We start from the raw sequence: 19,200 nt of genomic DNA on the forward strand, positions 1-19,200 counted from the left end.
ATCGGAATATGTATCTTTGTAGCAGTAGTTCTTAACGTTATATAAAATGGCTAACACATATCATGTTCAAACTGAAAAAATAAAGTCTGCAATATAATCGTAAATATGAAGCATTTGACGTATAAAACATAATTTGGTACACATATATATATATTCATGACAACGACTGAGCAGAGATAAATCTATTTTGACATATTTTTGCAGAGCGCGTAAAAACAACGTGCGCGACGGTGCGTATAAAGGGCTTTAATTGACACGGATGACATTCGTTTAATTAATACATTTTTCCACGCTTCGATAAGCGGATCGCTTCGATGAGTATCACGCACCGTACATTCCGACATGTTCCCGCCTCTTCCTTTTTTTTCCTATCTATCACTAGTATATGCTGTCGCATACGTGATGTCCAAATAATTGCAGGAAATCGTTTGAGAGCGTTATATATTCGCGTAGCGCCGCCGATTTCACACTAATGCAAATTACTAAACGAAATTACTAAAGCTAGTGCGTGAGTCCAAACAAATGCACTTTCATTGAGAGAGAGAACAGAATGCTTCCCGCATTAATTACCATACCATGAGGCACGTTTCGCCCGTACTTTGCAACATCTGCGGGGCATGCCCAAATATTGTAATCGTGTTCGTTAAATCATGTTATCGCCGATAGATTATCCGAATAATAACATGTATCGATATACCATTGCGTCGCGATCGACTTTGTATTAATTGATACGTTCGTGAATGCGATTGCGACAGACATTGTTCATGCTATGATTATTACGACGATGTACAACGCGCTACGAAATGTCGCATAAATATTTTAACGATGCAATAATATCTTTATCTGCGTGATTAAACGGTTTAAAGGATTGTAATAAGATAATTTCGTGGTGATTTAACACTGATTTTGACAAATGTCGGGATTGCGTGACTGTGAAAAAAATAAAAAATTTTAGAAAATATTACTAATAATTCTTTTTGTTTTATAATATATCTCTTTTATTTGGCAAGAATCTTGTACAAGTTATCATAACGAAATATATGTAACTCACATTACGGATAGACGATTTTATTTGTAGAATAATATCTGATAAAGCGATATCTTACTCATAATTAATATTGATTTATTTGTTACACAAATAATCGCAAAAGCTTTCATGTCCGACAGTAAATACTATAATTTAACAATAATATATAGCAGTTAATTATGCATTTATTTACCATATAACAGTTCCTACTCCATATGCATTATGGCGATTAACATTATCTACGAACAACTACGCGAGCGCGCCATGCAAACCTATCTGATGGATCTACACGGATCTGCGTGTATTTGTATACGCAAACTCTGTTTCGAAACATTATTTAATAAAAACAAGCATTTATTAACAAATGGCTTGAGGGATGTGGATAAAATTCGCAGTTGTTTATCACGTCCATTAACAAGTTTGAAATTCAAAACTCTCGCACGTTATTTCAATTTAATTGGTACCGAAGTCGGCGTATCTTTTTTCATCGAATTTAATTAAAATTTAGTTTAATGAACAGCAATTAAGTACTATTGCTATTGTATCGCCAAGTCTAACGTGACTCCCCGCAAATTACAGTTATACGATTGTTCGATTAATTACGTTAGGAATATTCAATTAATCGGTTATCGTCATTGGGATCTATGTGTTATTATGCATCGAGCGACGCCGGAGTTTGGCTACGCAATTATAGCAATAATTGATGGGTCTAATCGGGAATCGCATATCCATTAGAGCGTTAAATAATGGTATCGAATAATTGCTTATTTTGTGCGCACAGAATTGAACTTTCCCGAATTACGCGTTTTCCAAATTATCGTATCCAGTATCGTAATCAGCTTTCATCGCGATGTTATATGAAACGATTTTACAATTAGATAAGAAATATTTTATAGCGCCTTTCGAATTATTTGTATGTTTACCATTTATCACCGTTTTGTTATTAGCTTGTTCAGCCACTTCGACTACAGAACTCTACGCGTGATTATACGACGATAATAGTTATACTAAATGATGCATTCTGCAGCAACGTTTGCGGTTAACGGCCTGATTACGCATTGTACTGCACGCTTTGGTGACGGCTTGTTTGTCGAATTAATTCTCTTCAAATACATATAAGTTAAGCCGCAACCACACACCATTGCTTTATAATGAAGTAAGAAAGCTATCTAGTCCAGATACAACATATTGTAATACTTGACACTATTTGTGTAAATTATATTCCAACTATTAAACAGTAAAGTACAATTTATTACTTATTTCGGTCGCTGCTATTATCTTATCAATATTTGTAGATATTTAAAAACATACGATCAGCAATAATACGAGATAAATACAAATAACTATAACAATTATGATCACGATATGATTCATAGAATGAAGCGATCCCGGATTACGAGAGGTTCGCAATACAGCTGTACCGAAGTGGCCTGTTACACGGCCGAATTGTACTCACCGGCAAGGATTCAGGCGTGTGGTCAAGCACGTATATGCTGTTCGTGTATCCGTACAGCATCGTGTCCAGATCTGAAACCCAAGGAGAGCGAGCAGAACATTAAATTGGATCTAACTGGTTGCGAGAGCCGTGCGGCACACTAATGCCGGTAATATCCGCGCGTACTCGCACACTCGCGGGCTGCGTCACCGCAGTATTCTAATTTACGCTGGATGCAACGTAGCATAGAGGAGAGCAATTTCCTAACACGGTCGCGGGATGAGAGCACACGCTTTCAAATTCCCGACGTCCTCTCCTTGCCGCCGTAGCCCTTCGTGCGTTTTCTTCGGGGCTTGCCAAGCCGTTCTAACATTATCTTACGACGGCATTACGTTTAACTCAGTTCAATGTTTACGTACATAAAACTTTCTTGTTACTACCTTGCGTTATGCTACATTGTACACCACAATGCACCTGACAGTTGTACTTCAATGTTTAGAAATCCAAGAATTAGAAATCCCGTTTTGTGATATAATAGATAAATAGTATTTTATATATTGTCAGATAATAATATAGCAAATAATTAATATAAATTATATGTGCTTGTCATTTTCTCAATACACACAATTTTATACATTGGATATGTATGCGTACATAATTTTATATTTATATAATTGCTATAGATATTATATGTATATATTTTATACATTTTACATATGTCAGTTATTACAATTATTAAACACTGACATGATTTTTTCAGATAAAATAATTTGTGATAGAAAAGCTTGTCCGAACACGGTTTACCGAAGCCACAACGTTGACTGTAAATAACGCTGACGCAATAACCGTCGAAGGGCTAACGAGTTTTTCCGCATTGACGCTCGTTGCTTCAATGTAAAAAATTATTATTGGCAGTGAACACAGAGTGGTGGCAAAAGCATTGCGGTTGTTGCAACATGTATGTCCGCGAAAAATTTAATAACGGGATAGCGGTCGATCGCAGAGAACTAATACTTCCGTACAACATTCGGTGGTCATGTGGATCAAAATACCACATAAGCTCGGCCACAAATTTACATTGTTAATGATTTCCTGTTTCGGACAAATAATATAAGTGATAATGTTAAAAGCGTACGTGTTATATACTTAATATTTAAACATTAATAAAAAAAACTCCTGCCACCTAATAATTAAATTAATCATAATTATTATGCAATGTATACAATGTCATTTAACTATTCTTATGCTATGTAGCACATGATTAAATCTGCAATCAATTAATCGTGAGAAAATTATTTCTTATCTGACTAGTGAAGGCTTTTTCTCTTTCCGCGACTCCACACTACTACTCAGACAAATTTTTCGAAAGGATCGTCGTAAAATTCCGTAAGCAATATTCTGAAAAGATTGCTGAGTACTCAGACAGTTGTATTCATAGCGCAGTGACATATCCTATCGACGATTTATGAACCGGAACCTTGACGCTGGCGGATATAGCGGAGCAATTTTTCAGAAATTATTGCGCGATATTCTCTGAACGAACGAGAGGCACTTAGGCATCTTGATAACGATTCATTGCGATATAAAAGTTCTCAGCCTTCAACCTCGTCTATTATATTACGTTCGCGTACCGTCCAAACGGATATATGGGATATATGGGGAATCGGTCGGATTCAACGACGGTCGATTTCCGATGAAACGCTACGACTCGCTGCTTCCGTGCCTTTTTCCCGAAAGATATGCGGTACGTCACGTTACTTGAACGATTCGATGGGAATTTCAATTTGCGAGGATGGCATTGCGTTGCTAAAAGGCGTTCGTACCAAACGCGCAGGGTCACTTTGAGGCCATTGGACGCTCGAGGCTAACAGAATTTGTTACGGCACTTTACGCCGCTTCAAAAGAGAACGTACATACACGTATAAATTTGGGCTTTAATTTAACAACATTTGCTTAAGAGAAAAGAAAAGATTTTAGATAAATGTTATATTGTGCAAAGATAGATTTATTATTGCGAGAAGCAGTACGCTAGAACAGTTAAGAATTTTTCTTTTAATTTACATTAGACAAAAATTTATATCAGAATCAAAGAAAAATTATGTTTCTAATTTGTGATGTGACGTGTGATGTGGAAAATGTTGAAGGAATAAAAAATATAGAAATGTGTGCGCGAATAGGCGAAGGAATTAGAGTTCGAAATATATTCAATGTCTATACAGAATTTTATACACGAAAAAAGTCTATAATTAAAATTAAGAATATTTACAAGTTATTTACAGAGAGTTTTATTTCGCGAATGTGAAGGAACTGGAGTGCGGCGCGGGCGAATAAGGCGCGCGCGAAATGCAGCTTTCGCGAACTAAAGAATTGACGCGGGTGAATGCGCGCGGAAAAGGCAGCTCTACAAGCTCGATTATCGCGAGCAGCGAAATACAGACTCGAAGGCAGGGGCTAGAAGTCGATCGACAGAATATACCGAGCACGGAATCGCGTACACTCTCCAATACGGAATCGTAATATACGAAATCGCTCGCTATTAATTCGGTGTATTGTTATCGAGTGCGAATCCGCGCGCGGAAGTCAGGGTCTTTATTAACGCGAACTCCGGACCCCCGGCAATGGGCTGAAAAATCTGCGGAGCTAATCGGATGCCGACATCCCAAGAAAGCAGTTGATTTGAAAAATGTTAAACGACTCGGCTGATCTCGAGGTCGGCAACCGATCAGCTGTTTTCGCCGAATCTCTCGCTTTGTCCCGGGTGTTTACCTCGCGCACTAGGGCACTAGGGCACTAGGCACCGAGACAAAAGGAGAGAGTCGACACAAGCAAAAACGAGACAGTTTTTCTGTCTCTCGCAAGTTCTAAGAAACGACCTGCTTATTTCTGGAATAAGTTTAGAATTTATATATAAGCTTTTATATAGAGTTACATTTAGCTTTTAAATTAAAGTCGTTTCCCGGAATGATTTAGAAACAATTTCACTCGTTTTATAGATTTAATGCGTTCGATCCCGAACAATATGACACATAAAATATATTAAAATTAAGAATATTTACAAGTTATTTACAGAGAGTTTTATTTTGCGAATAAAGGAACTGTTAATTCATACGTGTATCAAAATAAACGATACAGAAAATTATAAATATAATTTTATTTTCTAAAATATAACGTGAATTATAGATTATCTGTGAATATCTAGAAATATAGCTTGTCTGTGCTTTAAAATACAGAATGGACAGTAAATTGTAGGATAGTCTGTTCTGCGTACTAAAAGATAAAAAATTAACAGTAGACTTAGAGCACCTTTATCTGTTCATATTTCAGGCAAATATTAGTATTTTTTTTCCTCCTTTTAATCAAAGCCTGCAAACTACATAAGTTTCATTTTTGAACCATAAATAGGAAAATAATTATTAAGGTAAGTTATTAAAGCAAAAGAGAATTTTTATATTATAATCGGAAAAAATCATGTTTCTGCTCGGGTTTCCAAGATGTAAGGGTAGAAACCATTTAAAAGATATGGGTCATGCATCCTTTAAAAGTTAAGCAGTCATGAATAAGGTTAAGAGTCATGAAGCATAATTGTGATTTAACGCTAGGAATTATTTCAAAATTCAATTTCATGAGAATATTTAATCGCGCGAATGCAAATCGTAATAACGTTATGCCGTGTGTGTTCGACGATAGATCGACGATAGAGAATTGGCGCAAAACGATCGGTGAGAGATAGATTTATTGTTTCATTTAGACTCAGCTCGCCGGAGAGCTCCGAGCAAAATTGCTTGACTGTGAAAATCGATCCCTCGTTCCGCAAAGTACCGCTGTGAAAGATTTTATTTTCGTGATAACGCTGTTTGGGTGGACAATATTGTCACGATCAACATTGGTATAGGCATTCACATACAGAATCGTATGATGCAAAGATCATTACATATTATCAGAGAAGAAAAGACAAGAACAAATATTTAGTTTAATTTTTAAAAAATGCAAAATTATGAAAACAAAAAATTTCAAATATTTATTTATTCAAGTATTTAAAAATTCCAGCTGCATTATAAATTATAAACGAACGCTAATCTCCATGGCAGCAAAGTTAATCCTGAAGCTCGTTTAAGTTTCCCAACAAACAAAAATAGCTGTGACTGAACAAAGTTCAAGAGAGAGCTTATAGAACGTTTATTCCTAGTAAAAGCAATTGCAGGATGAAAACGATGTGTATTTAAAGCATTATCGATAAACAAAATTATCGATTTGAAAGGTTCATTAATTTAACGTTACATATAGAGCGTTCATTCTAATGATAACTTATCCACATCTTGTATAAAAATTATTTAAAATAAATTTGTAGTAAATTAACGATAGATATATTACAATAAAAATTTAATAATGTCGTTTTCTTCGTTCTTTACGGTATATCGCGATATATGGAATGTGTACACGGATTACCCAAACGCAGAGACATAGGCGAAAGAGGCGGAAATACAAAGCTGCGGGGCACACAATGGCACTCCGAATTGCGTCCGTAAACCGCATTGCCATTGCATACCGCAAATATCGAAATTGTTTCACGCTACTGATATATGTCCCTCCCCCTCCCATATTCTTCGCGCATCGCGCGAACTGTAATCGACTATAACTCCGGTTGGATGGCGGCGGTTATGGCCGGTTTACCTTACACCCTATACATTTATACGTGGATAGTGTATTAAAAACTGTTCCCGTACCTAAATTACTGTATTTCAATTGTACTACAAAAATTGTATCATAAACTCATGGAATATTTTTGTTGTTATTGATAATTATTCTTTGAACGTCAAAGACTTATCGATTACTTTTTAAAAGACTGAAGCTGTACTTCTATTTTGAAAGCCCGACCTTTGTCTCACAATCAGAAAAGAATACTGCGAGCGAAAGTAATATGCAACTGCAGTCCGCTCGATGCAGCAATGTACCATGAATGCATGACGAATAACGTGAGCGCAACATCGAGCCAATCTTGATAAATCTCCTTGTGTTACATGATAGACGACAGATGCGACGTGGCCGAAGCCAATTCTCCTTCTATGCTCTGTCACGCGTGTGCCCTCGTTTTTCCGCGAGACGAGTACATTCTATATTTAGAATTGGGCTTTGACCAATTTTTAACGCGGAATCACGCTCGCGGGAGATATCGTGAACTGCAACAAAACAATCATACAATTGCTATGGTAGAGCATGACCGTAAAAAATAAAAACGAGTCATTCGTGTTTGCGACAGGAATCGTGAATTGACCTATCGAGTTATTAAAAAAATTCTCTCCGCGCGAGAGATTGTTGAAATCACAGATTCCTATTGTCACCTCTCGATTTTTCCCCAAAAAAGAGAGAGAGAAAGAGAGCAAGAGAAGTAAATAAACAATAGAGATTGACAATGCGAAAAAAAAACACTGCAAATAATTGTTTGTAAAATAAAGAATAAATAAAAAAATTAAGAGATCTAGATTAAAATAGAAAAAAAGATCTTTGTTCCTCGTTGTAAAATTCTCAAATTGCTTTTCTATAAAAAATTCTAAAATTATAGATATGCACCAATGCTCATCTGAAGGTGCTATTCACTGGAGCTCGCACTGGAGACATAAAGAAATCGAAATGAGTCCGCGGTAACATCAAACCGCGAAAATTTATTGCTAATTACTTTTCTATAGCCGAGCTATTCGACTACGAATATCATTTTATCATGGATTTATCGCCATTATTTTTACTCTCTCTGGTGAGTACCTGGCTAAATATATGCAGATATTTGAATATCGCGATATGATATGAAAAATGCGATTTATGACTAATAAATGCCACGAAATCTGTCATCAATGCATCTGGTTCTTCGAGATAAGAGACGATAATAAGACTTTGATATACCTATATATAAGAGATTTATAATAAAATAATTGAATATATTATACGTTATTTCATTATTAGTAACAAAAATTTTAATAACAAAAATTTATATAGATTAAAATGCTAAACGAAATATAGCAGTATACCTTTCTTTAATATTTCTTTTTTTACATTATAAATTATTACGTATTATAATGTGTAGATAATATATATTTTAATTCTAATAATAATTTTTATCTCTCTCCTACTTTTATAGAAAATATAAAGATAAAACCGATTATTTTAGTCATAATGTGGATTCGGTTTCGAAGATTTCACGATTATAATTACGACCAAGACAGTAATTACGAACAAGTAATTCCGCAAGATCGGCTTAATAGTCTAAGAGCTGACGACACTTTTGGCCAAGTGATTTTGTAAAATACGATTTTCCGTTTTAACCTGCGTGGATGACTCTCCTTCGATAATCCGAACACCTGGCTGGCCGTACCTGGGGGTTTAGAAGTACGCAGGTGAGAAAAAAAACGGATTTTCAAGGCATTGTGCATTTTCAATAATTTTTTTAGAGATGTTGCCACCAAAATTTTCATTTGGCTTTTTTTGGGTGGTATGTGTTAGCACTATACTTGTTAGTAAAAAAAACCCAGCTTTTATAGTATGACTTGAAAATAATTATTTTTAATTATTTATAATTAAGCCTGGCGACTAATTCCCCCGAGCAATCGAACTGGCAATTTATTTGCATGTTCCTGAGTGATCAATTATCAATATCCGATAAAAATTAAGACTTATACTATGACTTGAAAATCCGTTTTTTTTCTCACCTGCGTACTTCTAAACCCCCTAGGTACGGCCAGCCAGATGTTCGGATTATCGAAGGAGAGTCGTCCACGCAGGTTAAAACGGAAAATCGTATTTTACAAAATCACTTGGCCAAAAGTGTCGTCAGCTCTCCGACTATAATACTCTGCCCGATCACTAACTTCGCAACTTCGCTGATTTGCGAAATGCCGTAATTAATCGGTGCGGGCGTTTCGAGATACAGCGAAACAATAAATTCGACTACAATTATAATTCCGTTGTTGCATTTTCCTAATAACAATAATATTATTCGTACGTAATGATGATTTACGCATGACACGACGCACAGATAATTACTATTTTGGTGCTTCATGATTCGTCCCACTTAACTGCATAATATTATTGACAGAAATAGATTCTGAATAAATTGAGTATATAGTGGAAATTAGTCGTACAAGAAAGCATAGTTTTTATTTATATAAAAATATGTTATTGTGCTTGATTATAGAATTTGATTTTATTACGCTGAAAATGTGGGATAATAATATTCTTTAATTTTTCTGGTTTTCGCGATTTTAAAAGACTATACTATCAAAACTCAGCTATCAAGATCGTTTGATTTCGTCCGCTCGCAGAAATTCAGGTACGTATCGCATTGACAGACCAATCACAGGATCGAAGTTCCGCGAAGTCCAGGAAATCATGCTTGTCAACTGCGCGTACGTCGACGCCCGATGCAATTTCCGTACAATCAAACGGCAAACACGGGATTCGTTATACGTTGCTAGCTCCGTCGCAGCCGTACCCTTGTAATTCCATATGCAAATTCTATGCTGCGAGCTCGAGCACGCCGTGCACCAAGAGATCGAATCAATATTGTATCAGGAAGGTCGGATGCTACGTCCAGCAGCCGAATAACTCAGGGCTTTACATACTGCGACGTGGTCGCAGCGCGCGGTGCGCCGAGAAATATACCGAAAAGTAACATTTCATGTTATAAGCAGGAATTTCAAGTTGTCGTGACAAATGATCTCTCGAGTAAAATTAAACTTCACTTTATCACATCGGTGCAGTGTAGAGACTAATATATTGCTAGCGAAATCCATTAGTCTTTTACCTTACTTCGCCGCGTAATGTTCATTGCGCATTCATTGTACGTTTATCATTTAAACGAACTATTAACTGAATAATCTCAAATGCGATATGAGGAGATTTATATGAGGGACGCAAACTCTCTGCAGATAATCCCTTGCAAATTGATGCATCGCTTTTTCGATAAAGCGAAGCGATTTTTCTTATATAAAAAACATTGTTATACAATTTATCAAAAATATTATGTTATATATCCAGAAATAGTATTCGCGAGATAAATCAACTCGTGGAATATAGAACAAGATATTTGAGATTGATGTAGATAGATAATAGTAAGCAACATAGGAGTATAGCTAAAACACTGGCGACGAAAGGCTTCCGGATTTCCGTGTATGTACATCTAAATATACAACCACGATCTGGACAACTGCGGTATCTGGTCGGTCATCCATCTACGTTAGTCGGAATACGAGCCGTGTGAACGTTATGAATTATGTTATTTGATATGACAACGTGATAGGTTAAAGGTCAAATTAGACTGACATTTCAAAATTACGCGCTAGAACCGAAAGCACGACCATTTTTTGCGCCTGTGCAAAAAACGTTTTAGCATTTTACGTATATAGATAGCGGAAATCACGCTGCAAAACTGCGGGAAATGGCTTCTGCAAAAAAAAAGAGTCGCTCCGTTGGGGCGCGGGCGCCATCGTTAAAAGTTAAAATACACCAAAAGGAACGCGATATGCGAAATTCGTTCGTGTAAAATACGAAATGCTACACTTGTATGGGAAACAGTTGGACAGTTTAAACTTTATGGCGGACAAGCTATATGTACATACATGGTAGAGTTTTTTTCAGAACGGTTATTCAATCTTTTCACGCGCGCACACACGAAGCCCCTTATGGATCCCAGATTAAGAAAAGTAGACTGCCGGCGTTTAGCAATATCGCACAGTGCCGTAAGTGAACAAATATTTGTGCGCGATGACGAACTTTATTGCACCGAGATGCGCGCGAAGCAGCGGGGTTTTTTTGCCAGTCAATGCGCTTCGCGGGGGAGTTGATAAACAGTCGTTGCTCGCGACCTGCGTTACGAACCCATTTTTTGCGCCCATTTAAGCTGTCGCGCGCACACGGCGATGCATAAACTCGTCCAGCGTATTTATCGGTTATGCTTTACAATTTATTTTATTTTTTCCGATTATCTTGCCCTTCTTCCTGAATCCATTTCGCAAAAATTGTTCCTTCGTTAAATGAGGATAATTGCAATGCGAGTGATTATTTTTCCGTTGATTCAATCTGCTGATCAAACTAAAAAATAAATATTAATGTTTTGCATCTCATATATTGTAAAATACTGCATGTACGTTAATAAACAATCAGGTGTTAACGCACGTACAGCACAGTAACTCGCTTTGTTTTAAATACGATTATGTATGCGCGTGTATAACCCTGTTCTCAAACTTTGTTAAAAAATTGCGCTTCTGCTGCGAGACTAACAAGCGTGATAACAGAACTCAATTAACCTTCTGTGCTCGCTGTATTTAGCGTCGTAGAAAAAACTCATTACTAAAAGTCCGTGCTCTTATGATGTATGCTTCTCAAGCTTATTTCGCAATCGATCTTTTCTCAAGATTTCTCATTAAAATAAACTTTAGTTTTACTCACGTGAAGTAATTACTTCATTAAACTTCTGCAATTTTTTTACTTCTTTGACGCACACATTACATACATTTCTCGAGCTTATCTCTCTCTCTCTCTCTCTCTCTCTCTCTCTCTCTCTCTCTCTCTCTCTCTCTCTCTCTCTCTCTCTCTCTCTCTCTCTCTCTCTCTCTCTCTCTCTCTCTCTCTCTCTCTCTCTCTCTCTCTCTCTCTCTCTCTCTCTCTCTCTCTCTCTCTCTCTCTCTCTCTCTCTCTCTCTCTCTCCCTCCCTCCCTCCCTCCCTCCCTCCCTCTCTCATAACTCTTCACTTATGTATATATATATTTTTTACGACAATATATGCTTTTCTATCGCGTGTATTCTCTATTTAACTATATCGATAGATAAAATTTAATATCCGTGCAATACTATCCTATCAGCTTGAAGCTTTCAACTTTAATAAAATTATTGATATAATAGCAACATTAATACTGAAAGCAACTTTTGCTAGAATTTTAAACTATTATAATTAGATTTCTATTAAAAAAACAACGTAAGAAAGCATGAGTCTAGAAAAGAGATCGATCCGTGTAGGCAATATATAATACACTTAGCGAAGTGTATTCATTTCTGACGTGCGGACGACAGAAACGTGGGCAGAGAGAACGGAAAATCGCCACCCCAATCAATAGCCCGTGATGAACGGTGCAACGGCTATTGGCATAGCTCTGATGGCATATAGACGCTCGATCGGACCCTATGAATTATTCAATGTTAGCCAAGTGGACCTTGGTGTATTTACCCCTAAAACCGAGTCGGGCCCCATACAGTCCGGAACACTCACTTGATCTCGTTCCTTGACCCCCAGGCCGATACCAAATGCCACAACTCGATCGCGACGCCCTATTGACCCTGAGTAAGTCAGTCCGCACGCATGACTTAACGCCACCGTCGTTACTGCCCGATAGCATCGCGCGAGGCAAACAAGAACTCGCTCGCTCTACGGGATGTATTGCAAAAGTTTGCCTTGGGGAAGTTTGCCGCAGCATATTGTAATTATAATGCGTGAAATTACGTAATAACTTTCCCGCCTTGTTTGCATAGCAAATATTGTCAACGGCATTATAAATCGTTCAAACATTCGCTACTTTAGCAGGCTGATAAAAAGTTGCAATAAAGATTCCATTATTTTGTCGAAAATATATAGGGAAAACGCGCACACGCGTTTCAACTGGAATAATAAGTAATGTCATTTGACTGTTTAATAAGTAATAACTAATCTCTTTGGAATAATAATAACGCTAAATTCTTTGCATAAGATTATAGATAATAAATGTTGCATTAAATTAATAGATAATAAGCTTCTCTTATCGAATAAAATTAAGAGATGAATATAACATGTATTGCTTCCTCATAGAGGAAGCTTTGTTTTCGTAAATTTCGTATATGAACCTTTGATTGCGTATAAAGTTGGGTCTAGTCAACCAAATTTAAAAGAATTGTATGAAATAGGAGTAGAAGAAACCAAAGAAAAGATTGTTTCTTGAGTTTTTGATGCTAATATGTTCAGAGTGTTTTAAAACGTCAAAATATCGCATTAAAAAAAATGTCCGTATGTGTGTGTGTGTGTGTGTGTGTGTGTATGTGCGGATTTGATGTTTGTGGTTGCTCTAACTTCCGCAAATATTGAGATATCGGGCTGTTTTTTTTTTATCGATAGAGTATCATTCAAGGAAGGTTGGTATTGAATTTGGCGATGATCGGTAAAGGGGTTCTTTTTTAAAAAAATTTTGATTTTTTTTAGAAATGTCCGTGGTTGCTCTAACTTTCGCAAATATTGAGATATCGGGCTGAATTTTTTAATTTCTGGACAGTCTAAAGTTGTGTTTTACGATGGTAAAGAGGAAAAAATCGTATTTCGTATAGTTCGTCACTTTTTTTTAAATTAAAAAACAAAATTTATAAAAATTCTCTTGAAAATCACGACATTTTTTAGACCTCTTGACAAGAATTTCTTTTCGAGAAGTTCTACCTAATTGAAGTTTTTGTAACAACCTGAATTCGGCATTACTCAGACTAAAAAGGCATTCGTTAGTGGCAAATTAATATTATATATCTTGATATTATATTGCTATTGCGAATTAAAAAAGACACTTCTCGGTGTCATATTTTATTGGCCATAACGAATTTTCTGTACAAAGCCTAATGTGTGCTACGTTTAATAACTAATTCTATTTAAATAAGCTATAGTACTCGATATCTTTTGAAAGAGAATATCTCTTAGCGATAACTTTCCCGTTGCCAATTGGGATAATGCACTGATGTTTTTGCGCATTTTTGATAGGTTTAACCATCTTAAATCGTTCGTTTAGTGCAGATGAGTGCGCCATTTCCAGATCTCCCAATTTCTAATCACACGAATCTTTTCTCGCACTAGACATTGCTATAAGCATTTAAATGTATTTCGTGCGTTATCTCATACTCTGTATCATTTTATATATTTTGCACGCCTAGTGTAGATAATGCGCTCATCTACACTAGTCTACACCCAAAAAATATATAGAATTAACACCAGGTTACTACCCTGAGAAACTCGAGTAGAAACTTTTATCGGTTGGTATCTCATATGATTTCACTAATGATATCTTTGCCTTATTGTGGTGGGAGGAGAATAGAGTTTTGACTCTCCCGAAGTAGCAGTTATAACGATAATGCCAAATCGACCTCAGCAGCGAAAACGAAAACATCTTAAAAGTGTTTATAGATTACACGAACGTGATCAAAGTAACTGCGTCGCATTATTATCCAGTAAGTATATATATATGAAAAGAACAATATTTTGTCAACGTAACTTTATATTTTTGTTATATTATGGATGTTCCTACTTTTTAATAATATTTTATATTTGTAATATGAACTAGTATCTTCAATCACTTTTAGTCAGCAATGGAAACACGCAGCGGCAAACAGAAGAAAGATTTACGAATGCAGTTGCGAACTCAGCCTAAAAAACCTATTGATAATGAAAGTTCCTTAGAAGAAGATAATGTTGAAGAATTAAATGATATCGAATCCGAAGAAGAAGCATATAATATCGTAGATAACCTAAAACTATCGTCTAAAAATGAAGAAGAAGGGGCAGCGCATGCGTCGACGCGAAAAACTATATCCTTGGCAAGTAACGAAAGTTCCTCAGAAGAAGATAATGTTGAAGAATTTAGTGATATCGAATCGGAAGAAGAAGCATATGATATCGTAGAGGACGTAGAACAATCGACTGAAAGTGAAGAAGAAGGGGCAGCGCATGCGTCAACGCGAAAAACTATATCTTTGGCAAGTAATGAAAGTTCCTCAGAAGAAGATAATGTTGAAGAATTAAGCGCTATCGAATCGGAAGAAAAAACATATAACATTGTAGAAAACATAGAGCAACAGGCTGAAAGTGAAGAAGGGGCAGCGCATGTGTCGACGCGAAAAACTATATCTTTGGCGAGGCGTTTTATGTATAGTGCCAACTACTTTAAATGGTCCGTTACACCGCCGATGGAAGAAAAAACAGAACCAGATAAAGTACCGGATTATGAACCTGAAGTGTTGTGCGCTGCGAAGGATAACGATACTCCAATAGAAGTATGGTCTCTCCTTTTTACTGACGAAATGCTAAGTAAAATTGTCGAATACACTAACGTTGAGCTTTCACAAAAACGAAAAAATTGTAAAGAAAAAAATTTATATATATTATCAGATATTAATCTCGAGGAATTAAAAGCTCTTATTGGAATTTTATACTTTTGCGGATTACAAGAAAATTCTCGTAATATACCAAAACTATGGAAATCATCATCTGTCTTTCGCTCAACCATGTCACAAAAACGTTTTGTATATTTAATAGCATTGTTACAGTTCGATGATAAAAGTACACGTCAAGAACGTCGCCAAAGTGATAGATTAGCACCAATTCGTGACCTTTGGGATTTATTTATATCGAATTGTACAAAGTATTATTCGCCGGGTAAAAATGTGACAATAGGCGAGCAGTTAGTAAATTTTCAAGGTAAATGTCCTTTTCGTGTTAAAATGGATTATAAAAAAGAGGGGCTTAAAATTGTTATGATGAACGATTCAGACACTTATTATATGATAAATGCTATTCCTTACGTTGGAAAAGACGATAAGAGACCTCAAAAGTCTATGCCTTCTTATTATGTTCGTAAATTATCAGAGCCGATCTATGATAGTCACAGAAACATTACTTGTAATAAACGTTTCACTTCAGTGCCTCTAGTGCAAAGCATGAAAAATAAATGTTCGCTTAGTATGGTAGGGACAATTCAAGCTAAAGAAAAAGAGATACCACTAAAAATGAAAAATTTCACTGAAATTAATGATTCGCGTTATCTTTATGCTGATAATGTGACATTACTTTCACATTGTCCGAAACAAAGTAAAATAAATTTAGTATTGTCTTCGTCTTCTTTACATAAACGAGGAGATGCAGTTGTTGAAAAAGAACAAAAAATCATTGAATTTTATAATTCTACTAAAGGAGGCACTGACAAATTTGACCATTTATGTCGTGAATACAGTACTGCACGAAAGTCTGATCGTTGGGTGGTAAAATTATTTTATGCTATGTTAGATCAAAGCTTTATTAATAGTTATATTTTACATAATTTGAACAAAAAGAACAACACAAAGTTAACAAATTCTGAGTTTTTAAAAACATTAGCTAAACAATTATACATACCACACATAAAAAGACGTTTATTACATCGTAAGGGAATCACCGAGAAATTACAAAAACTAATGGAAAGCGTTGTTAATGCAGAAAATAGCGAATCATAACACATATATGATCCCCTTACTTACAAATTAGATAAATGTGTAAGGTCCAAATAAAGTTCTGCCTTTAGTGATAGGAAAACTCGATTTACTTGTCCTTTCAATGCAAAAGACCACGATGCGAGAAGCATCGCTCGATGTTATGCGAATAGTGTGCACCTATATTTAATATTTAAGATAATTTTTTTTAATTGTATGTTTCAATGATTTGTCTGCAAAATATATTGTTATAGCATGAATGAATAAGTGTATTATATGCATTTTTATGTAACCGCTCCTTTATCCAAGAAGCTACAAAACTTTTAAGAAAACTTAAAAATGTACTTGATCCCTTGCAGCTTTATATTAAAATTGTTTAAATTCTAGCAAAACATATATTTTCAATAATATTTTAATTTTATGTTTTATGATACAGTTAGCCGCTTTAAAGTTTTTCTAAACGTTTCAGTTTTATATCTTTTACGAAAAGATGATTTTACTGGGGAGGGTCCCGATTGCCTACAAATTAATTGCCTACAGTGTCGTTTGCCAACATCTCATTTGCCGACAATTCGTTTGCGCACAAAAATTATTGCCTACAAGTTGATTGCCCGGGAAAAAAAAATTATATATAATCATATATAATTATATATAAATGATCATATATAATTATATATAATTATATATAAAAATTGGCACGATATAATTTTATCTGATTATAAAATATATAATTCTACAAATTTTTATATAATTTTATATAATTATATATAACTTTATATTAAGGTTTACTTTCAAAGGATTATATATTATTATATAAAATTATATATAATTTTATATAATAATATATAATGAATAAATAAAAAGTGAAATAATTTATTCCATATATTATAACTTGGCACTGCTTGACGTGAGACAGTGCCGTGTCTCTTGATACCGTTTTTATACCACTGTTCGTCAAATTTTAAATACGAGAAACGAATCCTATCGAATGCCATCTATTGGATAATCCGAATTTAAAGTTTATATATGATTATATATAATTTTACGTGAGGAATCAGATATAATTTTATATAATTGTATAGAAAACTATATATTTTATATAATTATATATTTTAATATATATTTATATACATATAATAATATGTAAATATATATTTTAAAATTTTCTGATTTATACAAAATTATATATGCTTATATATAAATATATATAAATATATATACTTATATATAATTATATAAAATTTTATATAATTTTATATAAGAATCTAGATATAATTATATTAAATTATATAAAAGAATACATATTTATATATAATTATACATAATTTTTATATGTTTATATATAGTTATATATAATTTTTTTCCCGGGTGCCTACAAGCTCTATTGCGCACAATTAAAAAATTGAGAGACGAATAGACGTTTGCACACAAGATACTATTGCACACAAGCCACATATTGCACACATGATATTATTGCCTACAGATCGATTGTCTACAAGCTCTATTGCGCACAAATAAAAAATTGAGAGACGAATGCACGTTTGTACACATGACATTATTGCGCAAAAGCAACATTGCACACATAAGGTCTGTTTTTTATCGCTGAACTGGCAGCACTAATTCAGAGGGATGTACTTCCGAATGGACCACCCTTCCGATTGAGATGGGGTTTTGCAGATGATTTTGTTATGATATCTAGAGATTATTTATTAGTGTCCTATCTTCGGGTTTTTTATAGTTTTCTAAATTTTAACCAGTAGCGATCGTGGCGCAGAGAGATGTGCGCTGCTCTGACGAACCAAAGATCCGAGTTCAAATTCGACCAAAGAATCGTCGGTTTTTATTCGATCGCTGCCTCTCGGAAGGAAGAGGCAACCCACCGAGAGTATTATCTTGCCAAGAAAACTCCTCTTTAGAAAGCCGTTCATAATCGGCGTTAAACTGTAGGTCCTATATATCTGACAGATATATGCAGAGGGGTCACGACGCTCGAAATCGAGCAATACGACTAAAGAGGAAAGAGATTTTAACCTAACAATCATAAAAATGTTTTACATTATATCCCACTGAATGGATTGAAAATAACATTAGAAAGAAGATAACCAATTGTTGTGTTATGGTGTGTGTATTGTTATGTATGTGTTATGGTCAAAGGATAAATTCGGCAGAATTGATTAGTCAATCCTAGAATTGTCCCCGAAACGCAGGCAATGCTAGGATTGACTAATCAATTCTGCCTAACAGCCAAGCGTTTTGGGTTGCAATCCACTAAACGCTTCAAACTCTTCAGAGTATCATTTTGTCATTGTTTAACATTTGATAAACAACAAGGATAAAATATTTCCAAGAGCGTTTGGAACACCAAGTAGATTGTACCCTTGGTCAAAGTTTTGTAGTAATTTAATTGCTGATATGTGTGTAGACAGTACACAAATAGGCGGAAAGCATAAAAAAATTAATCTAACTTCCAGCCTAGCTATATTCCTAGAAACTGCTTAAAATCAAGACG

At 35.2% G+C, this 19,200-nt stretch overlaps 1 protein-coding gene across 1 annotated transcript in view; it reads right to left on the minus strand.

Moving 5' to 3' along the window:
* The window catches only part of LOC139782515 (uncharacterized), a 101,811-nt gene that overhangs the window by 15,828 nt on the left and 66,783 nt on the right, over positions 1–19,200 (minus strand). Inside the window, exon 4 of the mRNA XM_071721546.1 lies at positions 2,484–2,554. Within this exon, the coding sequence (XP_071577647.1) occupies positions 2,484–2,554 (71 nt within the window). The remainder of the gene's footprint in view (positions 1–2,483; positions 2,555–19,200) is intronic.

The sequence above is a fragment of the Temnothorax nylanderi genome, unplaced genomic scaffold, assembly GCF_030848795.1.
Source record: "Temnothorax nylanderi isolate EJ_2023f unplaced genomic scaffold, tnyl_v1.0 TNYL_tig0420_pilon, whole genome shotgun sequence".
NCBI lineage: Eukaryota > Metazoa > Arthropoda > Insecta > Hymenoptera > Formicidae > Temnothorax > Temnothorax nylanderi.